At 40.2% G+C, this 16672-nt stretch overlaps 1 protein-coding gene across 2 annotated transcripts in view; it reads left to right on the forward strand.

Moving 5' to 3' along the window:
• The first annotated feature begins 1007 nt into the window (after positions 1-1007).
• Positions 1008-16672, forward strand: part of LOC150085936 (organic cation transporter protein-like) — a 37558-nt gene continuing 21893 nt past the window's right edge. The window contains exons 1-3 of one of the 2 annotated variants that reach the window (XM_090373590.1): positions 1008-1167; positions 11072-11493; positions 15161-15264. In XM_090373590.1, coding sequence (XP_090229716.1) covers positions 11101-11493; positions 15161-15264 — 497 coding nt within the window. In that variant the 5' untranslated portion in view covers positions 1008-1167; positions 11072-11100. The remainder of the gene's footprint in view (positions 1168-11071; positions 11494-15160; positions 15265-16672) is intronic. The other variant, XM_090373591.1, reaches the window with a different exon arrangement.

Raw genomic sequence — 16672 nt, forward strand, 5'->3', positions numbered from 1 at the left:
GATCTGAAAGCCCAGGCGCCGGCTTACATTCAAATCATTGGAGCTAGTAGAACAGTGCAAGCTTCAACAGCCAGCTAAAAATACAACTTAAGTAATGCGAATTACTTTTAGATACATCAAATGAATTCTTCCATTTTCTGCAATTAATAGAAGTGAACATAGTGGCATAGTGTTAGGCTAAGGCGCCACCTGTGGTCTTCCACAACTGCGCCATCTGTACTCTTGTGAAGTACACAGGACTCGTAAACAGAAGTGTGTGTGACATAACTATTATACTAGGTCACCCGAATATTTAAATTCATCTGCCGTGCTGTGTGTCTTATGTCTGTTAATTGAGTGTTCTCTGGTCGATTTGTCTGGACGACAAACCTCAGTTTCTGGGGGAAAATCTTCCTATTTACGCCTGCGACCGACTAACTCAGCCACCGAGTGAAAAAAGCCCATTAAAGTTCATCTCTTCATCGAAGGGATTCGAATTCGAGACTTTATCCACCCGGTGTGGGGAGGACTAGACAAAGAGAACTTCTCCTCGCTGTCCTTTTCCGTTAATTAATTCTCGCACACGGGTCCCCTATGAATTCTTGGCCTTGCCCTCAACCAAGTGGAAGTTCAGTAGATTTTCAGTTGAAAACGTGGTACACTCATACGTATACATGGACTTATCTTACACCAGGATTGACGTGGATTTCTTTTTGAACGTACAGTATTCAAAACTGAAATCATCTTCAACCGTTTATTTCTCTATTTATCAGACGCCAGAGGTTACGCCATTGGTTATCTGGAAAAAAAAAAAAAGAGTAAGAGTGATAAAGCTAGATCTGATTTCAAAGCGATACGTTAAAGTTCTGCTCGAGTAGCTGTTAACGTCAGCGTACAGATGCATAAGATCATTATCGGTAGCAGCAGAAGGGAAGGCATACGTATATGGTGCCGCTTCAGGAAGGTCATCTGAAGGATTAAAAAGACAATGCGGTGGAAAGAGTGGTTGTTTGCTAGTGAAACGTTGGAGAAAGTCCACCTCTTCGTGTGCGTGCGAGATGTGAACCATGACCTGCGTGTTTCTCTCATCCGCGGAGTTACAAGCGTGTTGATGTGTCAAACAGAATAGCCCTTGAACGTCAGGCATAGTTCTGCATTCTAGAAAAGCGACGTCCACATTCTTTTCAGGTATTTCTTTTCATTTTCTTTCCTTAACAGGATTATTGTAAAATGTCATTTATGTATGCACCTGTATACAGTGGATTAAATCTTAGGGAAAGTTATTAAAAATATATACTTCGTGATATATATCAAAGTATATATATTTAAGTATATATTTAAAGTGATAAGTGGAGATTGATTTGATGGTTGATTTGATAGACATTGATGATTTGTAATAAGGAAGAGTGTTGTACGCCAAGCTCAGAAGAATGCTGAGGACTGGGGGATAAAGGGATGAGCGTTAAATTTGTTATATGACTGCCTTTTCGTCCTGGTCATGGCTTATGCTTCTGTAGCTTGGCTGCATAGAATTACTCACTCACTCACTCGCATGTGAAGAGGCATATATTACAAGCACAAAGGTTCCCTCTTCTGTGCGTCACCAGAGCTGTAGCACTGTTTATTCTGACATACTCCAGGTTATAGCTGGAAAATTACCTGTGGGCCTTCAGATAATATTAGCTGCCTTAATGTACTATACACGAAAAAATATAAGGCTCACAGTTCTGGATATCACGTCATGTCCTGAGGAGGGTAGGCAGTACTCTAGAAATGATGTAAAAGAAGAGAATTACAGCCCACTTACAACTTATAAATTTCTACCAAATGTAGAGATATTTAATGCCAGAAATAAGCCCCTGCTACAAATTGGATTGAGTGCTGCCTTCTTGATCACGGGGCATGGACTTGCAAAGAGATTATTTGAGCTTGGCTTAACAGCCTGTGTACATCTGGCGAAGAGGCGACTTCTGAGCATATGATGCTGAGTTGTGGGAAATATCTAGATTTTAGAACGCAATTAATAGGAAATTTGGAGCACCTTGGTGTTGGAGCCATGTTTGTGGACAGAATATTTTTGCTCATTTCAATAATTTTGTGGTAACAATGTTTAAAAGGAGAGCACAATTGCTGTCTTCCTCCCGGTCCACTGAGATAGGCGGGATAACGAGCAATGCAAATCTAATGTTCTATCTCCTTGACCGGAGCCAATGGTGATGTGCTCTCTTTGTATTTGAGTTGAGTTTATTTAATACTTTTTTGATTTATAAAGTTTTAACACAATCATTGTAACCAAACACCAAGTCAAGATCGACTTATAAACTTCGGTTTGGGGGTGGTGGATATGGCAGATGGCATTTTTAATGTATGTGCCTGCTCTATACCTTTAACTTCCTGCTTCCAGGTGTTAAAGCCTTCCTATCGTCCACTTCTCTTTTTTTATCCCTTTTCTCTAATACTTAACTATCACCCCTGCACTCCTTTTCCAATAAAAATTTCCAGTGTTTTTTTTTAAAGGGCTCTCCCAGGCCCGCATGTATGTTTGCATGTATACCAATGCTAGGAGTTTGGTAAATGGATTTGAAGTGTTGGTCAAGACATCAAAGGCAGATATTGTTGGGATATCCGAGACGTGGTGTCACACGGATATAAGGAATACAGAACTGGAATTTGGGGAGTACAATGTGTACAGAAAGGATAGACAGGATAGGAAGGGAAGTGTTATGCTGTTAATTAAGAAAAACATAAAATCAAAAGGAGTGCATCCAGTTGATTTAGATGAACAGTGCACTGTTGAGTCAGTTTGGTGTGAGATAAGCACTGCGAAAGGAAAAATAAGAGTAGGAGTGTGTTATAGGCCTAATGACTCTGATGAGTACAATGAACAATTGTACAGAGAAATAGAGTGGGCCAGTAAATCGGAATGTCTTATAATGGGGGATTTTAACTTCCCAGATATTGACTGGAACTTGTGGGTTGGTCACTCACACACTAGTCAGACTTTTGTGGATTTATTGGATGATTGTTTTCTGCAGCAGCATGTTCTAGAGGCAACCAGAGAAAGTAATACTCTTGATCTGGTTATCAGCAGTGATCATTCGTGTATTAAGAATTTGCAGATAAAGGAACCACTAGGTGGAAGTGATCACAGTGTGCTGAAGTGGGATTTACTCAAAGAGGTAACTACCGTCAGGGGTAAAGGAAAGGGTTTTTGCTTCCGTAAAGGGGAGTACAGTGGTCTGAGACAGTTTTTAAATTCTGTACAGTGGGACCAACTGACCATGTTACCAACAGTAAATTCTAAGTGGGAAGCATTCAAGGAATTAATTGTGGAAGCTACTAAAAGTTTCATACCTATTAAGAAATATTGTTCAATGTTTAGGCCTAAATGGTTGTCAAATGAACTAATGAGACTCGTAACAGAGAAGAAAAATGCATGGGATGCATATAAATTATCAAGCGACTGAGAAGCCTATGGCAGATATAAGCTAGTCTGTAATCAAGTCACAAAAGAGGTTAGGCAGACGAAGGCAGATTACGAGAAATCCTTGGCAAAGGATGGTAAGAAAAACAGCAAGGATTTCTTTAGTTATATAAACTCTAAAAGGAAGGGGATGAATCTGATTGGTCCACTTGACATCGATGGTTCGACTGTTGATGATCCTGCTCAGATAGCAAACAAACTGAATGAGTATTTTGCATCTACATTCACACATGAGGAATTATTACAATTTGAAAATGGAAGAAGGTTATCAAATTGTAGCAGGATACGTAATGATTTTGTAATAACTGAGAGCGAAGTGGAGGAGAAATTGTTGAAGTTAAACATAAGAAAGGCACCTGGGGTGGATGGGATCTATCCAGTTATCTTAAAGGAGGCGGCATAGGAAGTAAGCAAACCCTTAGCCATAATTATGAGAGCATCCTTGGACTCAGGGGAGGTTCCCACGCACTGGAGATGTGCAAATGTATCCCCAGTTAACAAAGGGGGGATCGAAGGGTGGCACGAGTAATTAGTCCAGTTAGTTTAACTTCTGTTCCGGGTAAAATAATGGAGTCGCTGGTTAAAGATGCATTGCAGGATCATCTAGACAAGACTGCAGCAATAATTCAGACACAGCATGGGTTTGTTAAGCGAAAGTATATCTGACAAATTTGATTGGATACTATGATGTGGTTACAAAGGAACGATGCAAAAAATAATTTTGATATCATATATTTGGATTTGAGGAAAGTTTTTGACACTGTTACGCATGGAAGACTACTGTACAAATTGGAGCAGAAAGGTATTAAGGGTAAGTTGCTACAATGGATAAAAGGATGGTTAAGTGGGAGAAGACAGAGGGTGTTAATCAATGGACGCTGCTCTTCGTGGGCTAATGTTATTAATGAGTCCCACATGGTTCGATGTTAGGTCCACTGTTGTTTTGTATATTTATCAATGATATTGATGAAGGTATATCAGGCTTAATGTCGAAGTCTGCAGATGATACAAAGGTTGGCATGGCTGTTAATGACAGTAAAGGCAGTGTGATACAGCAACAGGATCTAGATAATTTGAGCAGATGGGCTAAGAAGTGGCAACTGAAGTTTAACCTTGAGAAATGCAAAGTACTGCATATGGGTAGAAGTAACCCCAGAGAAACCTACCAACTGTGTGGTACTACACTTAAGGTGGTAGAAAATGAAAAAGACCTGGGAGTAATTGTGCAGTCAGATATGAAGTTCTCTGAGCAATGTAGACAGGCTGCCAGGGCAGGTCATGGGGTTTTGTCAATGATATACAGGAATTTTGTTAGCAGGAAAAAGAGGTGATTGTCCCTCTGTATAAGGCAATGGTCAGGCCACGCCTTGAGTACTGCGTACAGGTCTGGAGGTCTCATTTTAGGAAGGATGTAGATTTGCTTGAGCGTGTACAGAGAAGGGCAACAAGATTGGTGAGGGGAATGAAGGGATCCTCTTACCAAGAGAGGCTTAAGTTCTGCAAATTGCAGTGGCTGGAGACTAGGCACCTGCGCTGTGATTTGATTGAGGTGTATAAAGCCTTGAATGGGTTGAGCACGCTGAATTCTGATGGGATCCTTCTACTTGTTCAGATTACGAACCTAAGGGGGCATAAATTCAAATTAAGAAAGGACAGATGTAGAATAGATGTGCGGAAATTTGCCTTTAGCCAGCGGGTGGTTAATTGCTGGAACAAATTTCCATCTGTCGTTGTGGAAGTTGATAGGTTGAATAAATTTAAGGTGGAACTGGACAGGCATTTGGAGAGAATGGTGTGAATTTTCTTTTTTTTTTTTTTTTTGGCTGATGCTGCATAAGCTCATACACTTGCTTTCTTGCATCACATGCCACTACTACTACTACGATCAGGTAACGCCCAGGATTTTCCCCAGCAGAGTCTATATCTGCACCCTACTCCCCACTTACCTCGCCTAGGTGTGGATAAGCAACGGAGTGTCCCAGTAGGGGGGCTCCGCGGCTAGAGGAACAACAGACCAACATAACACTACACCACGCAGACTACATGCAAGCTTATAATGTCTGTGGCCTTTACGGAGTTTGTACTGTGATCCAGAGTAGAGTAGGCGGAGTTGGGGAGGGGGACCCGGAGACCCCCGATGAGGCTTGACAAGAAACACTATACACTGTGTTCGTCACTGTCTGTATATTCTGTGATTGAACCCTTATAGTTAATCACTCGGCTTAAGCCTGTAATGTGATATTTCAGCAAAATAAATTACGTAACTCGAATTGAATCTTTAGCATTTTACCCAACCTGAAGAAGTAAATCCTACATTCCGAAAAGATGAATCAAAGCTCGAATTCATATGCAGCCAAAAAATATGCAAAATCCACTGTTAAGTAAGATGCTTTGTATCGGCTATCATTTAAACACTGAAGTTCGATAATTGCAGTTGTGCCCTCAGTGTTAGCACAGTGGTTATAGCAATCAAGGTTCAAATCCCGTTAGTAATGCACGGGATTTTAATGGACTTTTCTAACAACGTGGCTGAATTAGTCGATCGGAGGTGAAGGTTGCTCCGGAAACTCCTGTTTTTCGACCAGCAAGCAGGCCATGGAGTACACACAATTACTGACGCCTCATAGCCTTTAATGCTTTGGCACTTAACATACACACGTTTCCACGTGATATGAGATATGCTAGAGTGTAGAATAATATATATCTTTTTGATTTACAAATTATTATTGTATTCAATTTATTTTTAAATAAATGCGGCTGCAGTTTTTAGTGGCTTAACTGCTGGCCCACCACGGCAGAGCCTCGTCAATAATTTTAATTTTGTCTTTTAGGTATTTGAACTTAAATTTGTTCAACCCCTACCAAACATTAAGTGCATCATTCCCTCTTGAGTAGCATGGTTAGTATAATCACCATCCACTCCACACAGAATGGTATGACCTAAATTCGAATCCTGTCAATAACGCGAGAAATTTTTATTTGTGTTTTTCACAACCTGGCTGAGTAGTCGGTCTCAAGGCATGATATCATGGGTTTTTTCTCCTGGAAACTCGTGTTTTTTTTTTCGTCCAGCAAACATCAAATCGACCACAGAGTACATGAAATTTAGACATGTTATAAGCACTGAGTGGATAAAAATGATGGATACCTAACTAGTAACGGGTAGGCCCACCTTTCGCGAGTCCACTAGTTCACGAAAGCGTTCCACACTTATTTCCATCCATGCTTGCTGCACCGCTGTCCATGATTCCGTCACATTCCTGGGTGGAGTATTCAAAGCTGGAACGGACTGTTCCACAACGTTCCAAAGATGCTCCACAGGGTTCATGTCCAGTAAACGGAGAGTCCATTCCATGGTGGTAAAATCTGCGGAATGCTCTTCAAACCATGTTCTAGTCACCACGACTCTGTGGGGAGGTGTTTTGTCCAGCTGGAAGAGTCCATTGCCCTGTAGGTGCATGATGACCATGAAGGGATACAGATGATCTGCAAGGATAGACATTTCAACACTCTCCAGGCCATTACCGACTGTCGACCTGCCTGAAAAGTTCCTTGTTGACATGACTGGTGCATAACTTCGTGCGGTTCCCGCCAGACACGCACCCTCCCGTCCGCTCGAAATAACTGGAAACGGGACTCATCGGACCAGGAGACTCGCTTCCAATCAACCACGGTCCAGTGCCTATGTTCTTTTGCCCAATTCAGGCCTGCAGTCTTGTGTCGTGATGCTAGCAATGGGACTTTGGTGGGTCGGTGGCTCACAATGGCTGTTGTTATTTTGGTTTTTTTTAGGAGCATTAGCAACTAAGGCCATATTGCTCCGGGGATATGCGGTGGTCATTCCCTGACCTTTCCTCATCCTCTGTATTTGGTGGTCACGGGCTCGAACCCCGGTCTAATCAAGAAGCGTGTGCTACGCACTGCTGCTCCTGGCTACGGAGGCGCCTAATGATCGCCTGATGGTCTTGGTGGAGACGTTTCTGGTACATCCTTCGTTGAAGTCATCGGTGATTTGTTCCACTGTCACTCTCTGGTTGGCTGAAATAATGCGAGACAGACGTCGACGGCCACGTTCATCCACCATCTTTCTCCGCCCACAGCGCGGTCCACGATGAGATGTTATTCGAGAAATGGCGTATTCCCGATACACTCTTGATACTGTCGAGCGGGGACAGTGCAAGTTCTGTACCACCTCCGCGATAGAGTGACCCATGCGTCGGGCACCCACTATCATCCCTCTTTCAAAGTCTGTTAACTCACCACGTTTATCCATAATGACATCGAATTACCGTCTACGTGAATGCAGTGTACCTATACACCTGCCAAGCGGTGGCGCTGACAGCGTGAGGTTGCGAACCTGGTGTCCCATGAATTCTGTCCTTACAGTGTACAGCTGAAATAATATTATTAAACAATATCATTTCATCATTTAGTGTGGTAATTTAGACGGTCAGTGTTCGAAGATCTCGAGGGGGGGGGGTATATATTGTTATGCTTCCTTTTTTTTTGCCAACTAAGTTATGATTGTTTTCATATTTGCTGGATGAAAAACCGGAGTTTGAGGAGGGTAAACCGTGAAACCTCCCCCCGAAAAACAAACTCATTCACCGTGCGAAAACAGCTCATAAGTTTCTCGTGTCTTGAATGGATTCACACTGACGCTTGCCACACGGTGTAGTAGTAAAGGATAGTTTCGCCTTTATTGTCGTTGATGATTAAATTCTGAAATCGGGGCTATCCAGTAACCCTCGAAGCCTATAAAATGCTGTTTTAGCTTCCAGGTTATTGCCTCTGTCTACCTCTGTATTAGAGAGACTCGAGTAGGTCACACTATGTAAACAACCTCAGAAAGTTTACACTTTAGTATTTATCAAGATCAGTTTCAAGTTTCCATCAAGGCAAGTCGTAACGAATAGTTAATTTTACTCTTAAATTTGAATATTTCTGTCCTTCCTGTTGTATAGAGGAAGTTTCGGTAATGTGGACCCTTTAACCATCCCTACGTAAAGTTGCTCAGTTTCAAAGTTCGCTTTATATTACACGCGCATCCCCCTTTGTTGAGAAGAAGGCTATTTTGCTATCCAGTGGGACATACATGTCCCTCTGGAGTGACATGTGAACATTAAAGTGGCTCTCGAGCACTTCTGAGTTTACCCTAAATTATTTTAACTCTGGGAATTATCATGCAATAGTTAAACGTAATACTGTAGATGGACTTAATACATACGAGCAGGTTTTATTGTATATTGTTTCGTTTTCTGTTTAAATATATTTCTTTTATTTATTTTTTTAATTTTCTATTTTTATTATTTTTCGGAAATGTTCATCAGGGTTCAGAAACAGCTTCTAAGGTTGAGAGCGTTGATGACTGTTTCGTGTTCACAATTTTATTTTGGGGTCCATCTATGTTAAAATTTATCGATAAAGTCAGTTTGCGTTTTTGCCAAAGAAATTAAGGCTATAAGGCGCTAATGTACCTTTCTCTCTAGAAATTGCGTGTATGCCACGATCGCTCTGCCTCTTTTACTGAATGAGAACCAGCTTTTCATTCTAGCTCGAGATTGAAACTCGCCTTGGTATGAAAAAATTCCATGAAACCCATATCCTCTCGAGATCATTCAAATTCTTGGCTCTCGTTGGGAATGCTGCTGTATTGAGACAATGTTTAGTGAAGCAAACCTAGCTGCTCAGTCTCGGATCCTCTGTTTTCGTGCATCAATGATTTTTGCATCTGGTGTGTCAATTGTTTTTAAACAGTTGCCCCAACAAAGTTAATAAAGGAAGAAAAGGGACTGCGAATATCTCGGACTTTGAGAATTGAAAGGAGACTGGATAATCTACACGGGAAACTCAATACTGGTGAAAGTGATTAGTTCTTGCCTTATATTCCACATTCGATGTACAATTGAGGAATCGACAACTTAACTACGCTGGTTGCGAAAATCTTTATTTAACGCATTTACATAACCTTCCTTATTAACTGATCTTTTCGTTTGTCACGACTCGACGCCTTTTTCACACATGCCTTTTTTGCGCGCATGAACGGTCCCTTCAAGTTACTGTTTCAACAGTAACTTAAATCTTGCATCACCTGAGATTTATTACCAATCACGAAAGAGTAATTTCCTACTTGAAAGTAAAGTAGTTTCGCCACTTGAGCATTCTTGATAATAAAACAAAGGATAAAAGGATTTTTTGCACATGAGAATGGCTATCCATCGATCTTTGGAGAGAGGTCTGGGTTCCAATTCCAGCAGAAGAAACTGAGGGAATTCTTAAAGGCTTCATTTGTGGTTGTAGTTAGTCGATCTAAAGCAGAGGGAGTAATTTCCACTCCCAGTTATTTATTCCAGACGTTTCTGCTCACAAAGTGCAAATCGTAAGACATACACTCTGGCTTAACATGGTCTAAGACTCTAAGATGTTGATGCGCTATAAAACCACCAACACCCTGGAGGTTATAAGAAATGAAAATCCACATCCACAATGTATATACCGTATTTCAAGACAAATTAAATGCGAGTGCATTTAAGAATGATATATCTATACATGCGTTTTAGGCCATTCACAAATGCTCTCTTGTCCTAATCATGTCTGTTCGCCCGTCCGCATGTAACAATTCATCTCCGAATTGTTACATGCGGTAAGTAGATCAAAGAAATACAGTAGAGATGGGACAAGTCTTTGAGCTGGTTGTGGCGACTTTGTGTACAAAAAGATATGTATCCATTGCCATTTACTGGTCCCCTCAAAGTACGAACCCCCTGCACGTGCTTGCCTAGGCGTAAGATAGGCCTTGCTCATATCATGTGATGGTGATTTAATATTTATTCTGTAAATAACGTTTATTCATAATTTTCTTAATTTCGTGATTATTATTCGTAATTATCGTTAATTCATATTTCAGTACGAATACCATTTAACTTTTAGGAAATAGATTTGTTTTTCCCTATTTATTCTTTATAAACCCCGCTTCTTCTGTCTCTGTGCTTACGTGACCTCTGCACTCGGGTCGGGTTTGTCTCGCGCTGACTGAACGAAGGTCACCATTTAAATTGAAGTGCTGTAGTATCAGTTAGAATAAGTTAGATGTTTCCATTTATTGGGTAACGGAAAGGAGCTGCAGTTCTTGTTTGTGGATAGGCCTTTAAGATTGTTACGTGGATCTTTATATTGCTCGTCAGTCTATTCATGCTCACTGCTCAGCACATTAATTAATATACTGTATTTTCTAAGATTTATTCAGTAAGAATCCACTGGTGTATATTATTGGTTCTCTGTGTGTTTAATAACGCGTTGAGTGCATGACTTTCGTTCTTCCCCACCACCTCTCACACTTATTTGTTTGTCACAAATAAGTGTGAGAGGTGGTGGGGAAAAAAATTAGAACTGAAGGCCAGGAGGCCTCAAAACGTCCCTTTTTCATTTTTAAACTGCAGCCAAGTTTGTTCACAATTAAAAGCAGTTTCAGACTATTTCCATATACTTATTTCTCCAAGGTTTATCAACTTTACTCTAAAATGAACAGCGTAAAAATTTTTTCCTTTTAATTTGTCAGTGCGAATGGAAAATTTCGTTGTTGAATTTCTTTTTAAATTCGTTTGATAGGTTGAAGAATCTGGAAACTTTCGCTTGAAATGACTGAAGCAGCACAAAACGACATTAAGGACATCACCGATGTGATAGGTAAATTTGGACCATGGCAATGGATAATATTCATCATCGTATTTTTCGTGGGATGGCCTTCAGCATGGCACAACCTAGTGATGCCCTTCCACGCACCTGCTATCGACCACTGGTGTGCTCGACCATCGAACTACATGAATCTCTCTATTGACGAGTGGAAGAACGCATCCATTCCGTTGGTTACCAAGGATGACAAGACTGCTTATGACCATTGTTTTATGTACAGACTTGAAGCTAATATGTCTTACCCTACCCCAGTTCAGAGGAATGGAAGCAGGGTGCCCATAGCCTGCGAAGAATGGGAGTACGACAATTCCTTCTTTACCAGTACAATCACAGATCAGGTGAGTTTATTGAGATGAAGATATAAGGTAAGTTTGTTGATCTGTCTTAAAGCATTGGAGCTTCTTCAATGGAGTATTTAGTTCAGTTAGGTGACAGAAATCAGTCGCACTCGGAACGTTTAACTGTTTGATACATTTCTGAATGCATTAAACAGTTAAACAAATTGATATCCTTTATTGTAGGACGATCCAGGTCTTCCGTTAAGAACAGTAAAGACTTCTTTTTGTACAGTCTGAGGCAGTTTTGAATCCAGGGTGTTTGCACCGGGGGAGGGAGAATGTAAATTTAGGGGGTACATGCACCGGGGTAAGGGAAGAATGTAAACTTTGGGAGGTGCATGTAGTATATGTGCATATTTTTTATTATTATTTAATATTTACAACATCTGGCACAGAGCCGTCCCGGGGTGACCCAAGGTTTCTTGGGAAATAAACTGATTTTAATAATAATAATAATATGCATATGTTACAAACAAATCTGTATATTTATGAATATAATAAGAGAATATGAGAAAACAAAAGGAAATATTTATTATTTAACATCTAAATACTAATAGTCAGTTCACAAAAACCATTACTGACAATAATCACAGTTTAATAATATGAAAATACAAATTAAAATCAAACATTATAATAATCTTATTCTTCTTTCCTTTTTCTTTGCATCACTTAATTTATTAATTTTTCCGATAACTCATTCAGGTCTTCTAAGCTTATCTTCATGCAAATCTTGCAATATTATTATACATATATATATAAAAAGATTATAAAATGCATTGTTTATAGCCTATGAATGTCGCAGCCTATAAGTTATAGGCTGCGACCAAACCGTCTTGTTTGCTGTATACAAAGGAAGAATTAGCCACAAGTAGACTCTTGCTGTGCAAAAAAAAAACAAATAAAGGGAATCTGAAAACCATAAAGCGAAACTGCCAATGATTGAAATAGCAGCTGCAGTACACTCCTCTCTCTCTCTCTCTCTCTCTCTCTGCCCAGACGTCGTTTAGCTCTTTCCCTGAAAGTCGCGGGAGACTCTAATTACAATAGCATCCATCACTGAGGGACCAATTCAGTGAACCTATTGACAGCCTGCGATCCAGTCTGTCTTGCTTGCGATATACAAACAAAGAATTAGTCACGAGTCATACCACCTCAGGATACCTGAGGAATCCTATTTCTGACACCAGCAGGTTCTGAAGAGTAACCATTAATCACAATCCTTGTATCCTGTCGTGTAGCCATCCCACAATCTATCTAAGGATCTTGCCTGTGATCCCATGTTCCAGCATATATAGCAATCTCTTGTGACAAACTTAGTCAAACGCTTTGCTGAAATCCGAATAAACAATGTCAGAGTTATTCTTTGCATTCATCTCATGAATGACACTGTCACAGCACTTTATCAGGTTACTTAAAGAAGATTTTACTTTTACAGAACCTTGCTGTGTTCCTTTTGGAATATATTGTGTTTAACTAGATTTTCCTAATGCATTCTCGATGGTCACCATCATGATTTTTCCTACAACAGAAATGAGACTGCCCGGTGCATAGTTACAAACTTCATTCTTAGAACAACCTTTAAGGACTGCAGACACATTATTACCTTTCCAATCATAGTAATAATCTATAAGCCCGAAGAAGCCCTTATAGTGATGCACTTACTTGCCTATACGCTCAAAAGTTTTTCTAGTAAACACTCTTGTGAGATTTTCATATCTCTGTTTTCACAGTGCTCTGGTTCACTCGCAATTTCTTTTCTACTCGCCATGAAGGGACTTTCAGTCTGTAAAAATAAAAATTGACGTAAGGCACGCATTCAATTCCTCATCTGCATTATAAATGACTTCCGCATCCATCATGAATTCAATTTAAGATTTCAGTCTAGTTCGCTCTTTTTCATTTCGAATACTTACATCATAAGAGTTTACAACCAGCTATCTGACATGAATTTCATCATTAACTGTATTTGTAGTCACATGTATTCAGACCATGATCAATTCAGATGCTTACGTATAATATAATATTGTGCAAAAACATGCAAATCGAAGAGGTCACATGATGTCTAACATATGGAGGAAAGCGTTATAGTGCCATATGACCTAACCAGTGTCCAAATCAGCTTGCCGGCAGTGAGGAACGGACTTCCAAAGAGGTAGTGTACGTTAAGCAGGTGATACAACAGAGAGGATGGCTGCACTTGTCGAGTGTTAAAAGACTAGTATCATTCTAGTTTTTAACAAAAGGAAAAACGCCAGGGAACTATCCGTGAAAAGAGAAACATTGTGTGGAGAAGAATATCAAACGTAATCGTCTCCAAACAATGGAACATTTGATGTCGGAACATCACAAGGAAGTACCTGCACCATGCCAAGAACCTTAAAGAAAACACTACGGAAATAAGAGGCCTTCACGGTAGCCACTGATATCGGACACCAAGGAGGAAAATACGGCAGCGTTGGTGTCGAGAACACAAACTATGGATGGATGCAAGAGGATCGGAGGCAGGTCATGTCGTCCTACGAGTCCCGATTTACCATTTTCAGCACTGACGGAAAGTTCATATACGTGGGAAACTGCACGAGGCACTGGAACCATCCTGTTGTGTATCGATGACTGCTGGAGGAAAGGTAGTGGTATGCAGAGGCAGACTGGCCACAAGACTTACCGGGGCTCACCCGTATAGACAGTAATCAGACTATACTACTGCAACAAGATCTAAAAAAAATTAGGTAGATGGGAAGAGAAATGGCATTTGAAGTGTTTAATGTTGACAAACGCAAGTTACTGTATATGGGAAGAAGTAATACCAGAATGACATACCAGCTCGGTAGTACCACATGCAAGGTAGTAGAGAATGAAAAAGATCTGGGTGTATATGTGCAATCAGGTATGAAGTTCTCTGAGCAGAAAAATGGCATTTGAAGTGTTTGTGGCCAATAGAGAGTGGATATATGGCCATAAACACTAGTATGAGGCCGCTACAAGTTTTTCCCGGTAAGGATTTTTAACTCAGTCCGCCTCTAGTGGTATGCGATACGTTTTCGTCAGTGTCCTTTTTCCTTGATTCTGTTGGAGGGTACTGTGAATGTCACACCATATCTGAACATCGTTTCCGAACAGATACACCTAGCAATGTTGCATGTGTAACACAACAGAATCGTTGCAGTGTCATCTTGAAAATGGCCCCTGATAAAGATACTTTCTAGATTACAGTGCAACTATCCACCTAGCCACTCGTGTGAAACAGTAGTTTGAGGAACGCGAGGAAGACTTCAAGTATCTGCTCTGGATAGCCCAATCTCGAAATCTATTCCCATTGAACATCTAGGGGGTGAACTGGATGAATTCTTCGCCATCTCAATTCCGCTCAGTTCAGGACATCAGACATAATAAATTATTATGGACTTTTCTAACGCCACAGCGGGGCTAGTGGGATAAAGGCGAGAGTTTTCTATCTTTATTCTCTCGGACATCTGGTTTTTTTTTTTTTTTTCTTATAAACGGAAAACTCGACAGCTGAACACATGTAATTTCTAAAAGCATAAAGACATTTACCGGAACACAGTGAACCCAACAATCGAGGTCACCTAGTTCGATATTTTATTAGGAAAAAGATTTTATTCGAGATCATTATTGATTTATATATATATATATATATTTTTTTTAGTGGAATCTAGTATGCTCTCGTTCCTGGTTGGTGTCCCTGAGCCAGTCAGTGTATATGGGTGGCTACTTTACTGCCATGTTAATCTTGGGATATGTGGCCGATAGGTAAGTATGTATAGATTTTATTTGTCAAGAACGGTCAGTAATCTGTAATAGTTAGCTGTTATAGTTTTTGGTTATATGCGTCCTCCATGAAAATCGTATGGCAAGAGGAGTGTTGGCATTTTGATCGTTATTGCAACTGATCATTCACTTATCATGATCGTCCGCGGAGTCACAGCATAATGTGAATAAGGTGAACTTCGTTTAATAAATTGTGCTGGCCTAATGCAGTCAAACTTTGTGTCAGGATAAACAAAAATAATTCAAAACATGTTGTGGATGAACCAAAAAAACTTTTGGAGAAGAAATATTTGCTGCCTTATTCAATCCCATTATGTATGGCATTTTGCAGACACTGGCCAAAAAAAAAATACGAACCTTTGTTCAGTATTGAATTGGGCGCCTTTATTTCGAATAACAGCAAGTGTACGGCGTGGCATGGATTATATAATGTGTTTTCGTGTGTTTTGGCTTAATTGGAACCATTCTTCCAGAAAAATATCGTGCAGCTGCCACAAAGTTGAAGTAAAAGGTCTTCGTTGCCAAATAACTATCTCCAGCATGTCCCACACATTCTCAATAGAATTCAGATCAGGTGAACGTATACCCCGGAAAAGATGAAAATACTTGTCACATTCTTCGAACCTTTCTTGTACGATTCTGGCACTATGCACTGTTGCATTGTCATCCATAAAGTGGCCATCACTTTTGTGATAAAAGTATCAGTGCAAAACAAAGTATCGTGATTTGTCTGACTACATGAGTTTCTTCCATTGTTCCACTGTCCAATTACCACCGCAAGCCGATTTTTCTGTTTTCTCTGAAACAGTGGTTTCAGAATAGGCAGGCAATTCATTACTCAATTTCTTCAATTGCACGCGCATGATAGGGGTTGAAATAGGGTAGCTCTGGGCTTGGTTGAATTCAGATGTTATTTGCTGCACACTGGATGTCCTATTTTTCAGTACAGTACTCCTTAGAGTATGGCGGCTTCGCTCTTGAAGTATTGTTTTTATGCCACATTTACGCCTTCGAGATGTGGAAGAACAGCTAACCGCTATCTTTCCGGTCATTAAAAACCTTTGCTAGGTTTGTATGGATGCTTTTGAGAAACCAGTAATGACTTTCGTTTATTGAATTATGGCTCCTACGAAAGATGCACCCACGATAAGACCTTTTTTAATGTCTGATCGATCAAGCGTTTCCCCCATTGTGGCTTTAAATTACTGAAATCGAACAGTGCAGTCTTCATGCTCAACAAGGCAACATACCATCACTGCACGTCAGGGATTTCGTTGCATTTATTGACATTTATTTGCATTTCTTCAATCAGTGATCGTCTTAATACAAAGTTTCGTCTTTTTTTGGCCGGTGTGTGCATTTATATTAATGTCAATGAAAAAAACTAAAT

This window comes from Mastigoproctus giganteus, chromosome 5 (assembly GCF_048544385.1).
Source record: "Mastigoproctus giganteus isolate SK-2022 chromosome 5, ASM4854438v1, whole genome shotgun sequence".
NCBI classification, from domain to species: Eukaryota; Metazoa; Arthropoda; class Arachnida; order Uropygi; family Thelyphonidae; genus Mastigoproctus; species Mastigoproctus giganteus.